General features: G+C 41.6%; 2 protein-coding genes across 2 annotated transcripts; one reads left to right on the forward strand and one right to left on the reverse strand.

The window, feature by feature from the left end:
- The first annotated feature begins 480 nt into the window (after positions 1–480).
- Positions 481–2,164, forward strand: LOC147958044 (uncharacterized). The gene is made up of 3 exons (XM_087536788.1): positions 481–992; positions 1,192–1,421; positions 1,520–2,164. The coding sequence occupies exons 1-3, from the start codon at positions 680–682 to the stop codon at positions 2,162–2,164; spliced, it is 1,188 nt and encodes a 395-aa protein (XP_087392914.1). The 5' UTR covers positions 481–679.
- Positions 2,165–5,460: 3,296 nt separating this feature from the next.
- Positions 5,461–14,102, reverse strand: LOC125532101 (ABC transporter G family member 45). Its single transcript, XM_087531931.1, has 22 exons — positions 14,029–14,102; positions 13,785–13,884; positions 12,398–12,486; positions 12,097–12,181; positions 11,832–11,988; positions 11,600–11,658; positions 11,468–11,518; positions 11,304–11,394; positions 10,211–10,512; positions 9,023–9,621; positions 8,766–8,926; positions 8,564–8,667; positions 8,281–8,440; positions 8,035–8,201; positions 7,613–7,945; positions 7,231–7,521; positions 6,960–7,043; positions 6,759–6,892; positions 6,415–6,642; positions 6,150–6,321; positions 5,822–6,076; positions 5,461–5,730 (listed from the first exon to the last, which is right to left on the reverse strand). Exons 1-22 carry the CDS (start codon positions 14,100–14,102, stop codon positions 5,461–5,463), a joined length of 3,966 nt encoding a protein of 1,321 aa, XP_087388057.1.
- Positions 14,103–15,974: the final 1,872 nt, after the last annotated feature.

Here is a 15,974-nt window from a genome sequence, read left to right on the forward strand (position 1 = left end):
ATATATAAAAATTCAATTCACGGCAGCTCAACCTATCAGGCCAAAGGTTTGCCAAATTCTAACCGGGCTCTGTTTCCCGAGGCTCCCGAATCACAGGCCCAGCAGCCCACCTTTGTCGTCTTTGTCGGTTTGGATCTCTCTCCGCCTCCTTTCCTCTTCGCCGCCGAGTGTACGGGAGACTAGGCGAAGCCGCCACCGCCGCGTGGTGTATAAATACCCACCGAGCAGAACACGGCGGCGATCGAGGCGAGTACCAGAGCAAAGATCGCGGAGAGGAGATGGCGATGGAGGGAGGCGAATCGAGCTCCACTCCCGAGCAGCAGCAGATCGAGGTCCTGTGCGTGGAGATGGAGGAGCTGGCGTCTTTCCTGAGGGCCAAGATCGAACCAGCAGCAGCCGCGCTCCGCCGCCGCAGCAGCAACGAGCCGGCGGCGGCGCCGGGGACGGACATCTCGGATCGCATCTCGGAGGCGCGGTACGCCGTATCCAAGGTCAGATCGGGGATGGCCACGCTCCTGCGGGGACCAGCAGCTGCATGCGAGTTCGTTCCGAACCCCGCTGGCGCTGACCATCAACCGGAGGAGGGGGAGGAGGAGGACATGACCCCCGAGACGACCAAGTATTAAAGGATGCTCGAGAGCGAGGTCGAGCTGGAGGAGAACGGGCGGAGGACATAGCGATGTATGCCCGGTTCTGCAAGGAGCTGCTAGAGATGGAGTACGGCCTTCGAGAGCTCCGGGAGCAGAATGAGAGGGACGACATTAAAAGGCAGCGCGAAGTGGACGCCACCATCCGCTTGTCGCGTCGGGGCCAACAGGAAGAGGAGGATGAAGAGGAAGCTGAGGAGGAGGAGGAAGAGGAAGAGGATGAAGACCTCACGGAATCAGCCGAGGAGATGGCCATGGAGATGGAGGCGGAGGAGAAGTTGTTTGCTTTGGAACGTAAAGGCTGGGAGTCTGCATGGGGAGACGAAAACGACTTCGAAGACGCGAGTAAGTAAAACATATTCCCTCTGAGACACTTACTTTGGAACGGAGAGAATATATTCCTTTGCTTTCTTCATTCAATCCTCCATTGTACTTCTTATGTAAACTAATATAAGATCTTTTAGATCACTAAAGATGGTATAAAGTAATTCATGTTGGAACATGTCTAACGCTTGGATTGATTTGGTTGCTTTATGTCCTGCAGCCGTGCTGAGTCCTATGCACTTTACACACTGCACGCCAGGATTGATCCCATATGCTGCTAGGACCGCGAGCACCCTGCAGATCTACTCCGTCAAGATTATCGGAGCAGGTAGGAAGTTGGAGTGGCCACTCAATGTGTATGGGGTCGTCGCTGCCCGAGACGCCGTGGACTACAACCGCAACATCCTCTTCTCTCGGTGGAGGGACGACTACCAAAAACTCACTCCAGAGGTGTGCACCGTGTCCCTGTTTTTTCTCTTCGTTCCACCTTTCTTTTTCTTTTTCATTGTGCTCAACTATACACATGATTATGATGATGATCCCTGCAGGATCCATTTTTGTGCTTGACTGGTCCGTCCCATGCGATTGTGGCCATGGAATGTGCCGATTTGGAAGTCCAGCTGAAAGTAAAGGGTGAAACAAGGTCTAGTGATAGAGCATTGATCACCCGTCGGTCCACTTACTCCAGTGGTTACCATCAAGGTTTAGAGACCATGCTCTTCAGCAACTGCTTTTGCACGGTAGAGTTAAGCTTAGAGCGGCTTACGGAAACTGTCCAGGCTACTATCTTGAGTGTCCGTGTTGACGAAGAGGGGCCATGGCCTTTTGAACATGGCGGACGGATTATGTGCTCCTCACCACCACACGAAGTTAAGGACCCCCTATCCAAGCAAGTTGTTCTGGTTGATTCTCATAGTTGTGAAGGTGGAGAAATGCCAATGGGCACAGCTAGTTACATTGATCTGTCAAGGCGTGTTGTTTCTATAAAATTGGAAGAGAGCCTGCAATTTGCCATACAAGCCTACTCGCAGTCTGGCGCTATTGCTAGACAAAGTAGTGTCACGTTCAGGACCAAATATTGCAATGTTAGCCGAGGTATATGCAAGATTGGTGACTCGGTGGTGGAGATTACTATTGCTTGGTCCCATATTGTTAGGCGCAAGAGGGGAATCCACTTAGCAGGTCATGTTTGATGCTTCCTGTATTGTGTTGATGTTTTTTTTTCGAAAGGGTATTGTGTTGATGTTATGGACTATGATACCCTTTACCCAGTTGTATCTGTTTTTGCCTCACATGTGGTTTACGAAGCTGCGGAAACTTCTTTTTTGTAGTAGTAGTATCGATTAGCTAAATGACCAATGTTACCTGAATATTTTTGTGTATGTGTATTATAATTTCTTACTATGCTGTGTGAAGTAGATTCAGCAGCCATGTTGTACAAATAGTCTGTGTTTTGTACTTTTCTTATTATATGTCACTCATGCTATATTCTGTCTACCATAATACTTGATTTCCCATAACATCCATCCATTCTTGTAAAGCCAAAACCAAATAAATGGCTATGGTCGAACCTGAGCTCCATCAAGGTGCTCTCAATGTTTTACAACTCCCCAGCCACCCGAAACATTGTCTCCGACATCAACTTTTCCAGGGCTTTCAGTGGTCAACTTGTTTCACTTGTCCTTCGCAGCAGAAAGGAACCTGTTTGACTTGTCCCTGCCTGAAAAGATATACTAAGAAAAGGGCCCATGAGTAAGAGTTGATAGACCAAGGAAACAGCATGAACATGGAGCCACGAGATCAGCTTGTTCCATGTCTGACCTGGCCTCCATGATGAATTATACCTGGTTTCTAGCGTAAGATGCAGGAGCATCCCTACCAGCTGTTTCCTCTATCTCATCAGCTGACATTTGATCAACACGGTTGCCCAACACATGCTGACAGAGAATCTCTAGTCCTGGTTGTTTTGCTCAATCTCTTCAATTGCTTAAGTTCTGCGAATTATAGAGTCACAAAGCGGAGTAGAAGATATCATTTTTTTTAGGGAAAAGTATATTTCTCATCCCTCAACTCTTACAAAAGTTTAGAAATAGTCTCTAAACTTCAAAACCAGCAAAATATAGTCCCTCAACTTTCAAAAGCAGATAAGTTCTCTTGAAATGGGCTTTCGCCCCGCTTTATAAATAAAGCAATGATCCCGAAAATCCAAATCCGAACATCACCATACAAATGACGGATGGGGCCATAGCACAATCATGCCCAAGTAAATAAAAGAGAAATAAGAAAAAAGCCACCTAATGGCGAGTGCCAACGGGCACTATGCCGATGATAAGCGACGCACCGAAGCCAGGATTCAAAAGCAGATAAGTTTAGTCGCTGGTGTCACCTCATGTGGTTTCTTTGCTGACCAGGAGTGGTTTTTGATTAAAACAGGACATGCCATGTGCGGGTCCCACTTGTCATTGCCAGGGAGAAAGAAATAATAGCTAAACATAAAAGTAAGGTGGGTGGGCTGCTAGCCCTTGCGTATTCCTGTCGCCGTGGTGCGGGTTCGACCCTGTGTCTCACACTTCTCTCTTAACTAGCTAGTATGATGCCCGTGCATTGCACGGAACATCAAGATGCATATTTTTATAAAACACCTATTGTGATTGACCCATGCGGAAGTAATCCCATGTGTAAAAACTAATGACATCTCGAGAAAGATGAGAGATAAGGTGAGGAGGAGTGAGGTGTGGTGGTGATCGGTGGTCGGACTGAGCGGAGGCATGGGGATGGACGACACTGACAGCGGCCACCATGCCAGATTGTTCCAGAGGCTTCCTTTTTTAATTGCTCAACAATTAGGTTGTGGGAGATAAGGATGAACGAGGAAATGCCTTATCTGTAAATATGGAGAGAGGTGCGAGTATCTTTTTGCAAAATTGTCATAGTTTGCTTTCTATCCGTCAGTTATAGATCGGACGGTCTATATTGTAAGATGGCAGGCACACCATTATCATCAACTCGGTTTTTTTATAAGAAATAAAGACTAAAAAGCCACAGGGGTAAATGAATGGATTATGATGAGCTGCAAAACATATACTATTGTGAATAAAGTAAGGACCAAATAAATTGTATGACTTGTCTGGTTGTCCCTGCCTGGATAAATATATACTCAAAAAGGAACAATGACTAGAGCTGACGACCAAGGAAAACACATTTGATGGACCGCCGAGGCACGGCATGAACGTGGAGCCATGCAATTTAAGCGTCACTGGTAAAGTTAGGATACTCGCACGGAGTACATCAACAGACGACAACACAGCTAGCCGTCAGTGTTTTCACAAAGAAATTAAAATTTCACACGGTGCAAAGTTCTAGGGTTATGAGAAGTCGGCTTTTCCCCGGGTCAAGTCAGAATTGTGATGGTTTCGTACAATTCACTAAGATCAAGTGAACGCTCTGAACCGTGGTCATGAAATTCTCCTCTCCTATAGAATATAATTTGTAATTTGCAATTAGATTAAAGCCTCAAACAGATCTTCAGCCATTTGTTGTATACATTAAAATTGAGGTCTCGAGGCCAATAAGCTAACAGTTTTTTGGTTTTCGAGATAGCCGACCGCTCTTTTTTTTTGCCAAGCAGTCAATAAGCTAACAGTATACTTCTATTATTTAAAGAAAAACAGTATACTTCTACTTGTGGATTAGAGATTTTGCAATTTGTTTTTATGAAGTGCTCTCATTTCTTCCTCTTGCCCTTGGTGTATACATCCCAGAAAACGACGAAACATGAGGGTGGTGGAGAGCGATGGATGCCGGCGGCCAAACCCTAACAACGGTGCACTGCCCCCGAGTATGAGAGCAAAGATGTGAATAATGGGTTGAACCAACCACTTGCTCGCGTTCAAACTAGTAACTCTTCCGATCATGTCCGTTGCCCTGTGGGATTTGTTTGGTCCCTTTGACCAAAAAAATACTAGCACTCACGTGTGGGAGTAGTATCGATTGATCAGGTTCCTCGGATCAGCTCAATGAATGCCTCATACCGATCTGCTCGTATCTTAAAAGTTATCTTTTTCTAGGAGGCCTATTTTCTGCTATTATTTCTCTAAATACATGCATGTTTGATTGACTTTCATTCACGCTTTTATCACTCCATATTTGCTATCGTTGATATTATGTCTAGAAATTCCAATTTCCCTCATTTATATCAGGGAGGTGCTCCACTGTTTTTCCTACTTTGGTATGATGTTCTATTTTATCTTATAGACGTTTCTCCGAGACCCAAGTTAAATCCAACCATTTCTTTAGTTCTTCAAATAATCCTTTCAGTTCGATTCACATGTCCACTCTGATCATTTAATCTACAAATATTAGCTACAAGCAGAATACACAAACATATCACCCAAAAAAATTTCTATAGATATTAATAATTATGTACCATCTATATACAGTACATACACTTTTAATGGTGCCCCATAATGATCCACAAATTTTAAAACGACTATCTTTTTTGAAACTTGATATACTTGATGCCAACACAGAAGATAAAACAGAAGAACATGCTTAGCACAAAGTGAAGAGCTGTGACTAGGGGAAAGTAGCCATTTTCAAGGCCTAAGTACTCCTCCAAAAACTTCATCACTGGTTGGTCTGGCTGGCCCAACACACGGATTAGTTCCGTGTGGTCGCCGAGCTGTGAAGACACAAGCCCATATAGGGTCCATGCTGCTGGATCGGCCCAGTACATCCACCTCCACCACATGGGCATCGCCTGTAAAAGTGAGTGGCAATGCGTCATATACGCTAACATCCATTCTTCTATCAAAATTTCTAAGAGAGAAAGAATTGAAGGAATCAATTACCTTCCGTGTAATGATGAAGCCCGAGAAGAAATTCCATATCATGAAGATGAGGAAGGATAGCCCAGCAGCTATCTCTGGACTAGGTGTCAGTGCAACAGCCATCATCCCGTAGAGTGTGTAGTCCATGAAGCTTAGTATCATGTACATGACAAACCATATGAATTTTTCAAATGTCATCTGGAACCCTACCATTGGGTACACAATTGCTGAGAAAATGAGTGGTTGAATAACAATGTAAGGAATTTCAGCTGCTACCTGTGCAAGAAGATCCATTATGTGTGTTAGTTACATTCCCAAGTGATGGAAGGTGTTTTACCAATTGACTTACCTGACCAATTACAAACGCCATTGAGGAGTACATGCCAGAAGCTTTTTCTCTATAGAAAACAACTCTCTCCATCGCCACGACTGGTTGTAAACTATTGCAGTTCATGAAACCGAGAAATAGGGCTGATCCATATCCAATTCCCAGTATGTTGAACACATCTTGCTCCACCTTACTGTTGTGAAGAAGATAGCTGGTAAATATTCTATGTCTGGTGAACTTTTCATTTTAGATTTGACACAACTAGTGACCATGCATGCGTACTTACATTGTTGACCCAATTTGCCAGAACACAACGCCAAACATGATTGAGATTGCAAATGTATTTAGAAAGCGAAATATATTTAGCTCTGAGTTTTTTCTGTAAGAGCAATATTGTTTCCATATACATGTCATGCATTGAGTTTTAGTGTCTCGCCAATATTTGGATGTGAATTGTAGATCTTCCTGGTTTGTATTTGGTTTGCTCAGCTCATCAACCAAAGCCATGTTCTCCCTGTGGATAGATACACAAGCCAGAGAAATACAATGTGATCATTTGCCTTCAAAATTTCCAGATGACAAATACAATATTTAAACAGCAAATTTATAGGCATGCATGTAATAGCTTACTTATATAAGTTGGAGTTCTCATAAATTTGTACGTAGTCCACTCCAATTGTACACTCCATGGCATGTGAGCTAATGTCTAACACCCATGAAGCTGGATTTTGACCATCCTTGATTCTAGGAACAGCGGGAATAACCTAAAAAGAGGCCATTTAGTTTTTCTCTCTATCTTATGAATGATAAGTTCGTCTCAACCTATCTCACCTCGAAATATTTTGTCAAATTTCTAGATAGTGATCCTAGAGAACCGCTATAAATGAGTTGACCTCCTTGTTTCATAAGTAGCAGCTGTGATTAGTGAGAAAAAATCAATCATTGTACTAAATAAATTTTTGCATGGAATAAATGATTAGCTTAATTTTAAGAAATGTTTTGTCCAATGAACCCCTATAAAAGAGACATCCCTACTCTATATATTGGGTGTGGTTGTCATTCTTTCTGGTAGCACTAGACATGTGCACAACAACTAACATACCTCGTCAAAAGATTCGAATAAATGAATGTTCGGTTGATGAATTGTGCAAACAATAGTGCGCCCAGTGTCCACCAACTTTCGTACTGTATGCAAGACAATTGCTGCAGCACGAGCATCTAAACCAGTTGTTGGCTCATCCATGAACATAATAGAAGGGCTTGCCACAAGCTCCACCGCTATTGTAAGTCTTTTTCGTTGCTCGGCTGATAGACCTGTCACCCCAGGAATGCCCACCATTGCATTCCTCAAGCTGTTTAGCTCTACTAGTTCCATAATTTCTTCCACAAACATCTAGCAAAGTTTAAAACATGAAACTGTGAGAACATGTTTGCAAATCATGGTGCTAGTTTTTCTGTAATAATAAAAGTAATAAATATCTTACATCTCGTTGATAAGGTTTCACATATGAAGGTAGGCGAAGGTATGCAGAGAATAGAAGTGACTCATAGACTGTCAAGTGAGGAGAGTGTATGTCGGTTTGCTCACAATAACCAGTAATCCTTGAGCATGTATCTCGCTGTTTTTGGTAGCCGCCTATGTTAATAGTACCTTCGATGTAACCTCCGGTTTTTCTTCCTGCCAAAACATCAAGTAATGTTGTTTTCCCAGCACCAGTGATCCCCATCAACGCTGTTAGGACTCCTGGTCTGAATGAGCCACTAACATCTCGTAACAGCTGAAGCCTTGTTTCGGTTGCTCCATATTTTTTCATCTCCTGTCATAAAATTGGCATATCTAAGATAAAAAGAGAGCAAAATAAGTTTTCATAACTAACATAAAATTGACATACAAGGGAGGGATTACTTTAGGCATGTCAACAAAATAGTTGATTTTTTTAAATACAAAACACAGCGGTTGGAACGGGATGCTAGCTTGATCAGTTGAAGCCTTCCCACCAACTATTACTTGACCGTCGTACTCCAAAGATTGTCTCCCTTGTGACTTGATATTACCTTGGTGCTTGTGTGGAGCTGCAAATAGTTTGATGAGATATTTATCCTTGTTTTTTCTCCGTGAAGCATAAGATGTAACTTTGTTCAATGTACTTACAGTTTAAGAACTCTAATGCCAATATGCTCAGGATGTTGAAGATTAGTGCAAATCCAAATAAAACTACTACACAAATCCAATACCATTGCCATTCACCGAGCAAACCCCTGACCTTCAGAATAGCTTCTCCAATAGTCTTAGCATTTTCAAAATGGAACTCCTGTAATAAGACATGATTTAGAAAAATAGTAGACAGTGGAACACAGAGATATTGTGTCTCATGACATACAATAATTGTTTATGTTGTAGTGTTATATGCTGCTAGTATATCGTTCCTTCTTACCTTAGCCCATCTTTTGTCAAGATATTCGTTCAAAGCTAGAGCATTGAGGGCGTAGGTGAATGGGGAAGCCCAATAACCCCAACTCAACCATGGTTGGAGGTCATCTGCGTTTTGAATGGAAAATAGGTAAATTCCATCTCTGGCCTTGAAATGATGAGAATGTTATTACGTTGTTGCGCTATTCAGTGGTAGATAATCTAACCTTTTGATATGATGAAGCCTCCAAGTATGAAGATTGCAACTAGAGCTTGCGTCCCTAGTATATTTGATACTATTGGTGTTCTTCCAATGGTCGCTAAAAAGCGATAAAGACCTAGTGACATTTGATGCATCGCAAAAAACACTAGTAATTGCTGAAATAACCTGCCACAAAATTGAAGGCCTCAGTTAGTGAGTAGTTATTTCCTTATTGGATAGCATTTGAATGATGATGAATGATGTTGAAATTTTTGTATATACCTAATGGGAGAAGGTGCATAGCCAATTGCATAGTAGGTTGGGAAGGTCCAAAGACTTGACTCCATTAGTGATATAGGTAGACTGATAAGGAAAACTGAGCAAACAACAGCCCATCCTGGTAATGCTAATGACTCCCTTTGTTTATAGAATATCGGGAGTCTCTTTGTGGTCATTGCAAGTTCGATCATGCTGTTGAAGTTTATGACAGCTATACCCATAAAGAGAGCACCCAAGTACTTTACTCCCTCAAAAACTGTATCTGGGCTCGTTTCTGTCCGAAGGAAAAGTGTTGCAATGACAAAAGCTAGAAAAATGATTTGTATAGCCTTGAACATATGAACCGGACAATTTCTTTTAAATAGGAGTACTTCCCTTGAGAGGCAAGCTCTGAAAACATTCCGCTTTGATATGCCTGGATTGTTATATGCTTGAAATTCTTCCTTGCCCTGTTCGATGTCGTAATTCTTGCACTGCTTATCTTCCAGAGATTGAGGAAGGTCATATGCTTTGAAGCAATTTACGAAATTTTCAATGGTATGATTTTGATATTCACTCACATCACCGCTCCAGTACTGCTTTTGATACTTTTTTAAGGTAACCTATCCAATGCAAATAGTACATTATTTATCATGTTGAGTAGTTGGAGAAATTGATCTCGTGCTTACTCTAAATGATACATTAGACTATAAAGTGCTTTACTATTGATTCCAATCACCGTGTGTGAACAAGCGGACAAGACTTCTTGTGCATTAGAATTCGGTAAATAAAAAACACTGGCATGCAGTTCAACTTAATAAATGTCACTCTACTATTTCCCTATGCTAAAGAAACAATCTAGTGCTCTTCCTAATATTGTTTCGTCTTTTTGTATGTTTCTTTCAATGGAACACCATGTCAACTAAATTATCTTCGCTTCATTTTTTCGTGCGATGTTTGGTTATGTTAATCACATAACAATGCTTAATCCATACACGTCTATACTCATAGTATATTTATTTTCTATTGATGACCTTATGGCTATATAATTAGAAATGGCAAGATATTTGTACTATGTGTTTTCTCTACCTAGTGAACTAATGGTCTACGATACAATTCCAATATAGCTTTCCGATCATTTGAAGCTCATGCAAGGCAAGTACTTGTAACGAATATGATTTATAACCAGTTATGAAATGTATCATGATTTACCTCTTGAAGGAAGTCAGCTACATTCTTCCTGCTAGGGCAGGTAAATCCAATGTTGTTGAAAAAGTCAATAACATTTTGTCGAGCGCCATGGTAAACAATATCACCCTCACAGAGAAGGATTATGTCATCAAACAATTCTAATATCTCTGGAGATGGTTGTAACAAGGAGATAACCATTGTAAGATCCATGAGATGTGCCATTTGTCCAAGAAATGTCATAATCTCAAATGTGGTAGAGCTATCCAGGCCTGTTGATATGTCATCCATAAAGAAGCACCTTGCACGACCAACTAGCATCTCTCCTGGATCATTAAAAGGAAGGTAATTAGAAAGATTGCTAGTGAGATACATATATATAATGAATTACAATATGTACATGCAACCTACTTAACCCGAGCATACCCAGGACCAGGCTTTTGCAAAGCCTACCATGGTAATCATGTGGCCCAAAAACAGACGTTTGCATTGTAAAAGGCACTCAAACCATTTTTTGGAATAAACATGAGTTAATGTGCCTATTTAAAAATATTTTTTCACAACTTTTGGTATTTTGGGGCCGGTTTTGGCAGAAATCATAGCTCAAGCCCATGCACACCCCCTCGAAATTTCAGGTCGGGCTGCCCATGACCAGGCATAGTACAAACCATGTGGCACAATATAATTTTCCAACGATTGTAGACATGTAAATTTTATCTCTGCAATGTTCTTTCCTTCATCAACATAATAGAGTTAAATGTACCTTTAATTATATTATTCTCTTTGCAATATTTTGGGCCATGTTGTCCCACAACATAGGTAGGGTATGCAATTCTTCATGTCATTTTTGCAACAAGCACCTAATGTGCTAAATATCGCTTACTTTTTAGTGTGTTGTACAATTGATTGCAAACAACTATATTATATTTCATTAGTAGAAATAAATCTTCTAGGATCACAATCTCCGAGGACAAGAATAATATTGCCATATTGGTCAGACAAAAGATCCTTTAGACTGAAGTTACTCAATTGCATAGAGTGGTATGGAAGTTAAAGCAAATAGTTTATCAGAGTGGAACAGAAGATCATGTGTGTATTTAAAAAAAGTAAGACTTGCCTAATGTGGTTCTCTTCTTTTGCCCCCCAGAAATCCCTCTTCGGAGCTCATCCCCTATTATGGTGTCAGCACAGTTCGACAATCCAAGAATCTATGTGTAGTATAATTTTTAAGTTATTGTTAGATAATATAATTCTAAATATCATAAGATGAAATAAATATACCTTCATAATATAGTTTGTTTTCAGGTTGCTTCCTTCTCCAAACTTGGTTGCCTATGCAAAAGACACCTTGTATGTTATTCAATAAAATGATGACAACTTCACAAATATTTTAGTCATAAAAGTGAGTGATACCTTAGAAAATAGCTCATCATCCACTGGAGCAGTCCTTCGCACTTCATCTTGTAGCATCTCTAAATTGATGGGCATGTCAAGTAGGAGCAATGAATTTGTGCGTATTTCGCATGGAAATTGATATTATTTATTATTGAAACATGGCTACTGCCTGATGGTGTCAGTTAAATCAAGAGATTATTTGTTTTTGCCTAATTTAGCGTAAGCAATAGAAGAAACACAAGGGGCACACCAAAGTCGTTGCTGGAACCCATCATGTTGGAAGAGAAATTAAGTGTCTCTCTCACTGTCATCTCAGCATGGTGAAGATCATACTGGCTAACATAAGCACGCATGTAGTGAGGTGTAGAGGAAATTGATTCTCCATTGTACATTACTTTCCCTTGGAACTGCCAAAATGATATTAAAACATGATATTATTTAAAACCTTGCTTGCAAACCATTTGCAACAGATGTAACATAGCATAATATATTATGTACTTTTTTTAGCCTGATACCTTCAAAGAGGGGTCTAATTTTCCAGCCAGTGCTCTTAAAAAGGTTGTTTTTCCTGATCCAGGTGCTCCCACAACAAGAGTCATCCTAAATATAAATAGAAAGGAAAGCTTCAGGTATAATGAAATAATGTACTTCCCTTCATAGATATTCAATAGGACCTCAGGACATCGCCTCCTCGATGACGCAAAAGGTTGTCCACGGCTCAATGAGAATGAGTGCACTATGCTTACTCCTTCTAGCCATGATGAAACTTATTTGTAACATAAAATGTGCCATGGAAAAAGAATTATGTAGCTTTACCTTGATGATCTTATTGTGCCACTTGCCGTGTTGAGAATTTTGATTCCCGTCCTCTGTGTGCCACAAAGGTATGCAGATTCTAGAATTTCCTACGCAAGAAAGAGATTTTCGCCCATACATAAACTTTTCAATGAGGATACAAGAGGATATTGTCATTAACTAGTGAGCACCATACAAACCAGCAATAGGAAAATACATTTGTGAACATAGCTGCAAGCGCACCCGGCTAGCTATTTGATAAAATCCGCAGAACATTATTGTACATACTTTTGTGTTTTCTATGGCCCTTTTTCACTGACAATGGGCTTCGTAAGCTATATTTTTTTGGCGCTGTTGTTTATGTTCTTCAATTTGGTATGCTTGCTGTTCTCTTCTAGATTCTGGTCAAGCTCATGTGACTGGGTGTATGTTGTGGAATATGCGATACATTCGTTGCCATGCAATGATGGCAATGAACAATTTCTATCAAATCCACGTCACACTGTATAGCTATAGATGAATAACAGAACACATATATGGTGTATATAATTATGAATTTTAGCACTTCGGTGGTTGGGTTACGAGCCAACTTGACATGTACATATAGGAATAGGAATCGGCAAGCAGATACAACCACTACGCCATTGCCATTCGACTAGTCTATCAGAGTATCATACGGAGTCAGGTCCAGTAGGCGCAGGATGCGCTAAGCCATTCGATCTTCCTACTGGTGGTCCACCATAGAGCTCCTATGTAGCCATTTGTTTTCTCTCTTAAATAATTTGTTTCTTTTTATCTCATGACTTTTTATGCGATCGGAAAACGAATGAGATCAGAAAGATAGGCGGACGACTTGACCATAAGGTGGGATGTTTCCCTGAGCAGTAAGCAACGGATCTCCCTTAAGAGGATTTATGCGGGTGCCTGGGTACCGACCCCATTGTTTTGGCTTTCAATTTTGAATCTTGTATATCTTTTGAACCAAAAGTCTAAATGAAATTTTGTTTGCACATTCATTTTCCTAGTGAAGAGGACTTTTAAATAAGATCACTTCTGAATACATTTTGACATGTTTTTAAAACTTCACCAAGTTTCAACTGGTAAAACTTTTTTTTGCGGGAGTGCAACTGGTGAAACTTGATATGAACGAACGAAAAAATTACCAAGTTTCAGGAACTAAAACTTAAAACTTGGTATTTCTCGTGTGGAATCCAATGATTTTGCGGATTCAGAAGCAATCGTGCTGCTGGGCACGGCTGAGCTGGTGTGTGCCCCTACACCCGTGTGCCTCTGCGAATTTCGGTGTACATATATGTATGCCATGTTGAGCTAAATTTGTAAATAAGCATATGGGGGTGGTTTGCCGGGCATGCATGCGTGCATCGTTAAAAGGCGTAACCGTACCCACCTTGGCAGCGCCGACGCCCGGCAGTGCAGGCACGACGGCGTGGACACTGACGTCGTCGAACTGGACCTCCACCTTCCCCGGAGCTCCGCCGCATCCCGACCTACGCACGCACACAGCTCCGCTTTCATTAATCTGCATGCATTATACGTAGGAAGTACGGAGTACACACTAGCATATACTGTATGTACATGCAAATGCAACCATGCATGCAAGCACATAAAATCGTAAAAGAGCGTATATGTACCGTAGCCTGGCCTCCCGGAGAATGCGAAGGAACTCTCGGTTCTCTGCATGCGTCAATGGAGGCACCTCCGCCATTGTTGCCGCCCGCAAGTATGTGACTGTGCGTATACCGAGCAACCATGATGTGTATATATACACATTTAAAACGGACGCTTCCACTTTGAGCGTAAACCTCAGGAAATGCTAGCGAGTAGTACGTAAAAATATACTTATAATAAACACGCATGACTCGCATTGCTCTGTATTCTAAGCGCCCAACCAACCATGCATATGGGCTAATATTTAAGAAGCAAAGACCTCTACCTACACGATCAACAAAATGATTCAGTCGAATGTTAGTGGTGCTTATGATACGTATAAAATGGGTATGGGTTGATGTATTTCAGTATTTGTGCTGAAGTAATGGGTGCATGTACTATTTAAAACATACAGTTACATGAATTCACGTAAAAAACGATAGTTATAGGTATATCAACGATCGACCCACGTTGTACAACCTACACATAGTGCTAATACGTTCGCTAGAAAAATCTTAATCGGTTGGCTAAGAGATTCTGCAAGCGACGTGCGTTGAGGAGCCATACTAACCGGCCTGGTGATCGCGTCTACTTTTTTTAACACAGTAGAGATGTAAGCGCTCATATAAACGCGCATACACTCACTCCAATGAACGCACACATGCACACCCTATTCCTATGAACACCTTCGTCGACAGGAACGCCTTCTCCCACTGAATGCGCATCGCCGGAAATCCTGAAATAAATCCAGGAATAAATGCAAGTACCAGGACTTGAACCCTGATGGGCTGGAAATACCATAGTCCCTCTAACCATCCAACCACAGGTTGGTTCGCCGCGTCTACTTTAATTATTAGCTGATGCATGCGCCACATGGGCTATACGCTGTGCAATTGTTCTCCGCGGGACACTGCGATCTAGACAAACCTGCATAACAAAACGCCAGACCTGAAGAACCAAATCTGGGGACACGCCATCTTTCACACACCTCCCGGCGATACAAAGAAGCATCACCGGAACGAGGGCGAGGTGGGTGTACCTTATTGCATGCCGATAGTGACACCATTGTCTCGCCACCGCCAACGGAGACAACTCTAAATTTATTCCTAACCCTACCATCACTCGAACAAAGCCCCGGTGTCCCCCTCTCTTCATCTAGCGGCAGATGGAGGGAGAGGTGGCCCTCAGACTCGTGGGGAGCAGTGGCGGAGCTACACTCAAAAGCTTGGGCGGGCCAGTCTGAAGAGAAACCTAATATTTTTGATAATTATGACCCACATCTACCCTTACCCCAGCCTGGTGCAGCAAAATTTGGACGGGCCATGGCCCTTTTTGCTACAATGTAGCTCCGCCAGTGGTGGGGAGTATGGTCAATCGGGCTCACCGCTCTCCTAAGTGAGGGGGAGAGGAGAAAAGAATGACCCAACACTTTAACATCCTAACAAATTAAAGAATTTAACGTCCATTTGATTTTCCTTGCTCCACCATGCAAACCAGTTCATCATTTTCATTAACAATACGTACCTCCTCATAAATCTCTGGCCTTACGAGAACATTCGTGTTTGGGGTTGATTTTGCCACATTCGCAAGTTGACCAGAATTTGTTATGTCTATAACTTGTTGCAAGCAAGTTGCATTAATCGTATCAGCCTTTGTTACGATCAATGAATCGTCAATGAAATGTAAATGAGGTACTCCCTCTGAATGAGAATACACTGATTTTTAAGTCTTCGATTTGACTAGTGGAACATGAGTTTTATTCCATAAAAACTATATCTATAGATACATTGTCAAATGAAGTTTCTAAACATATATTTGTTGTCGCATATCATACATATTTTATTAGTTAAACTGATTATCTAAAACCCCGTGTCCAGCTTATATTCCCATCTAGAGGGAGTACTGAGTGTGCATTTCTGCAGACTCTGAT

The sequence above is a fragment of the Triticum urartu genome, chromosome 7A, assembly GCF_056163025.1.
Source record: "Triticum urartu cultivar PI428250 chromosome 7A, HENAU_Tu73, whole genome shotgun sequence".
NCBI classification, from domain to species: Eukaryota; Viridiplantae; Streptophyta; class Magnoliopsida; order Poales; family Poaceae; genus Triticum; species Triticum urartu.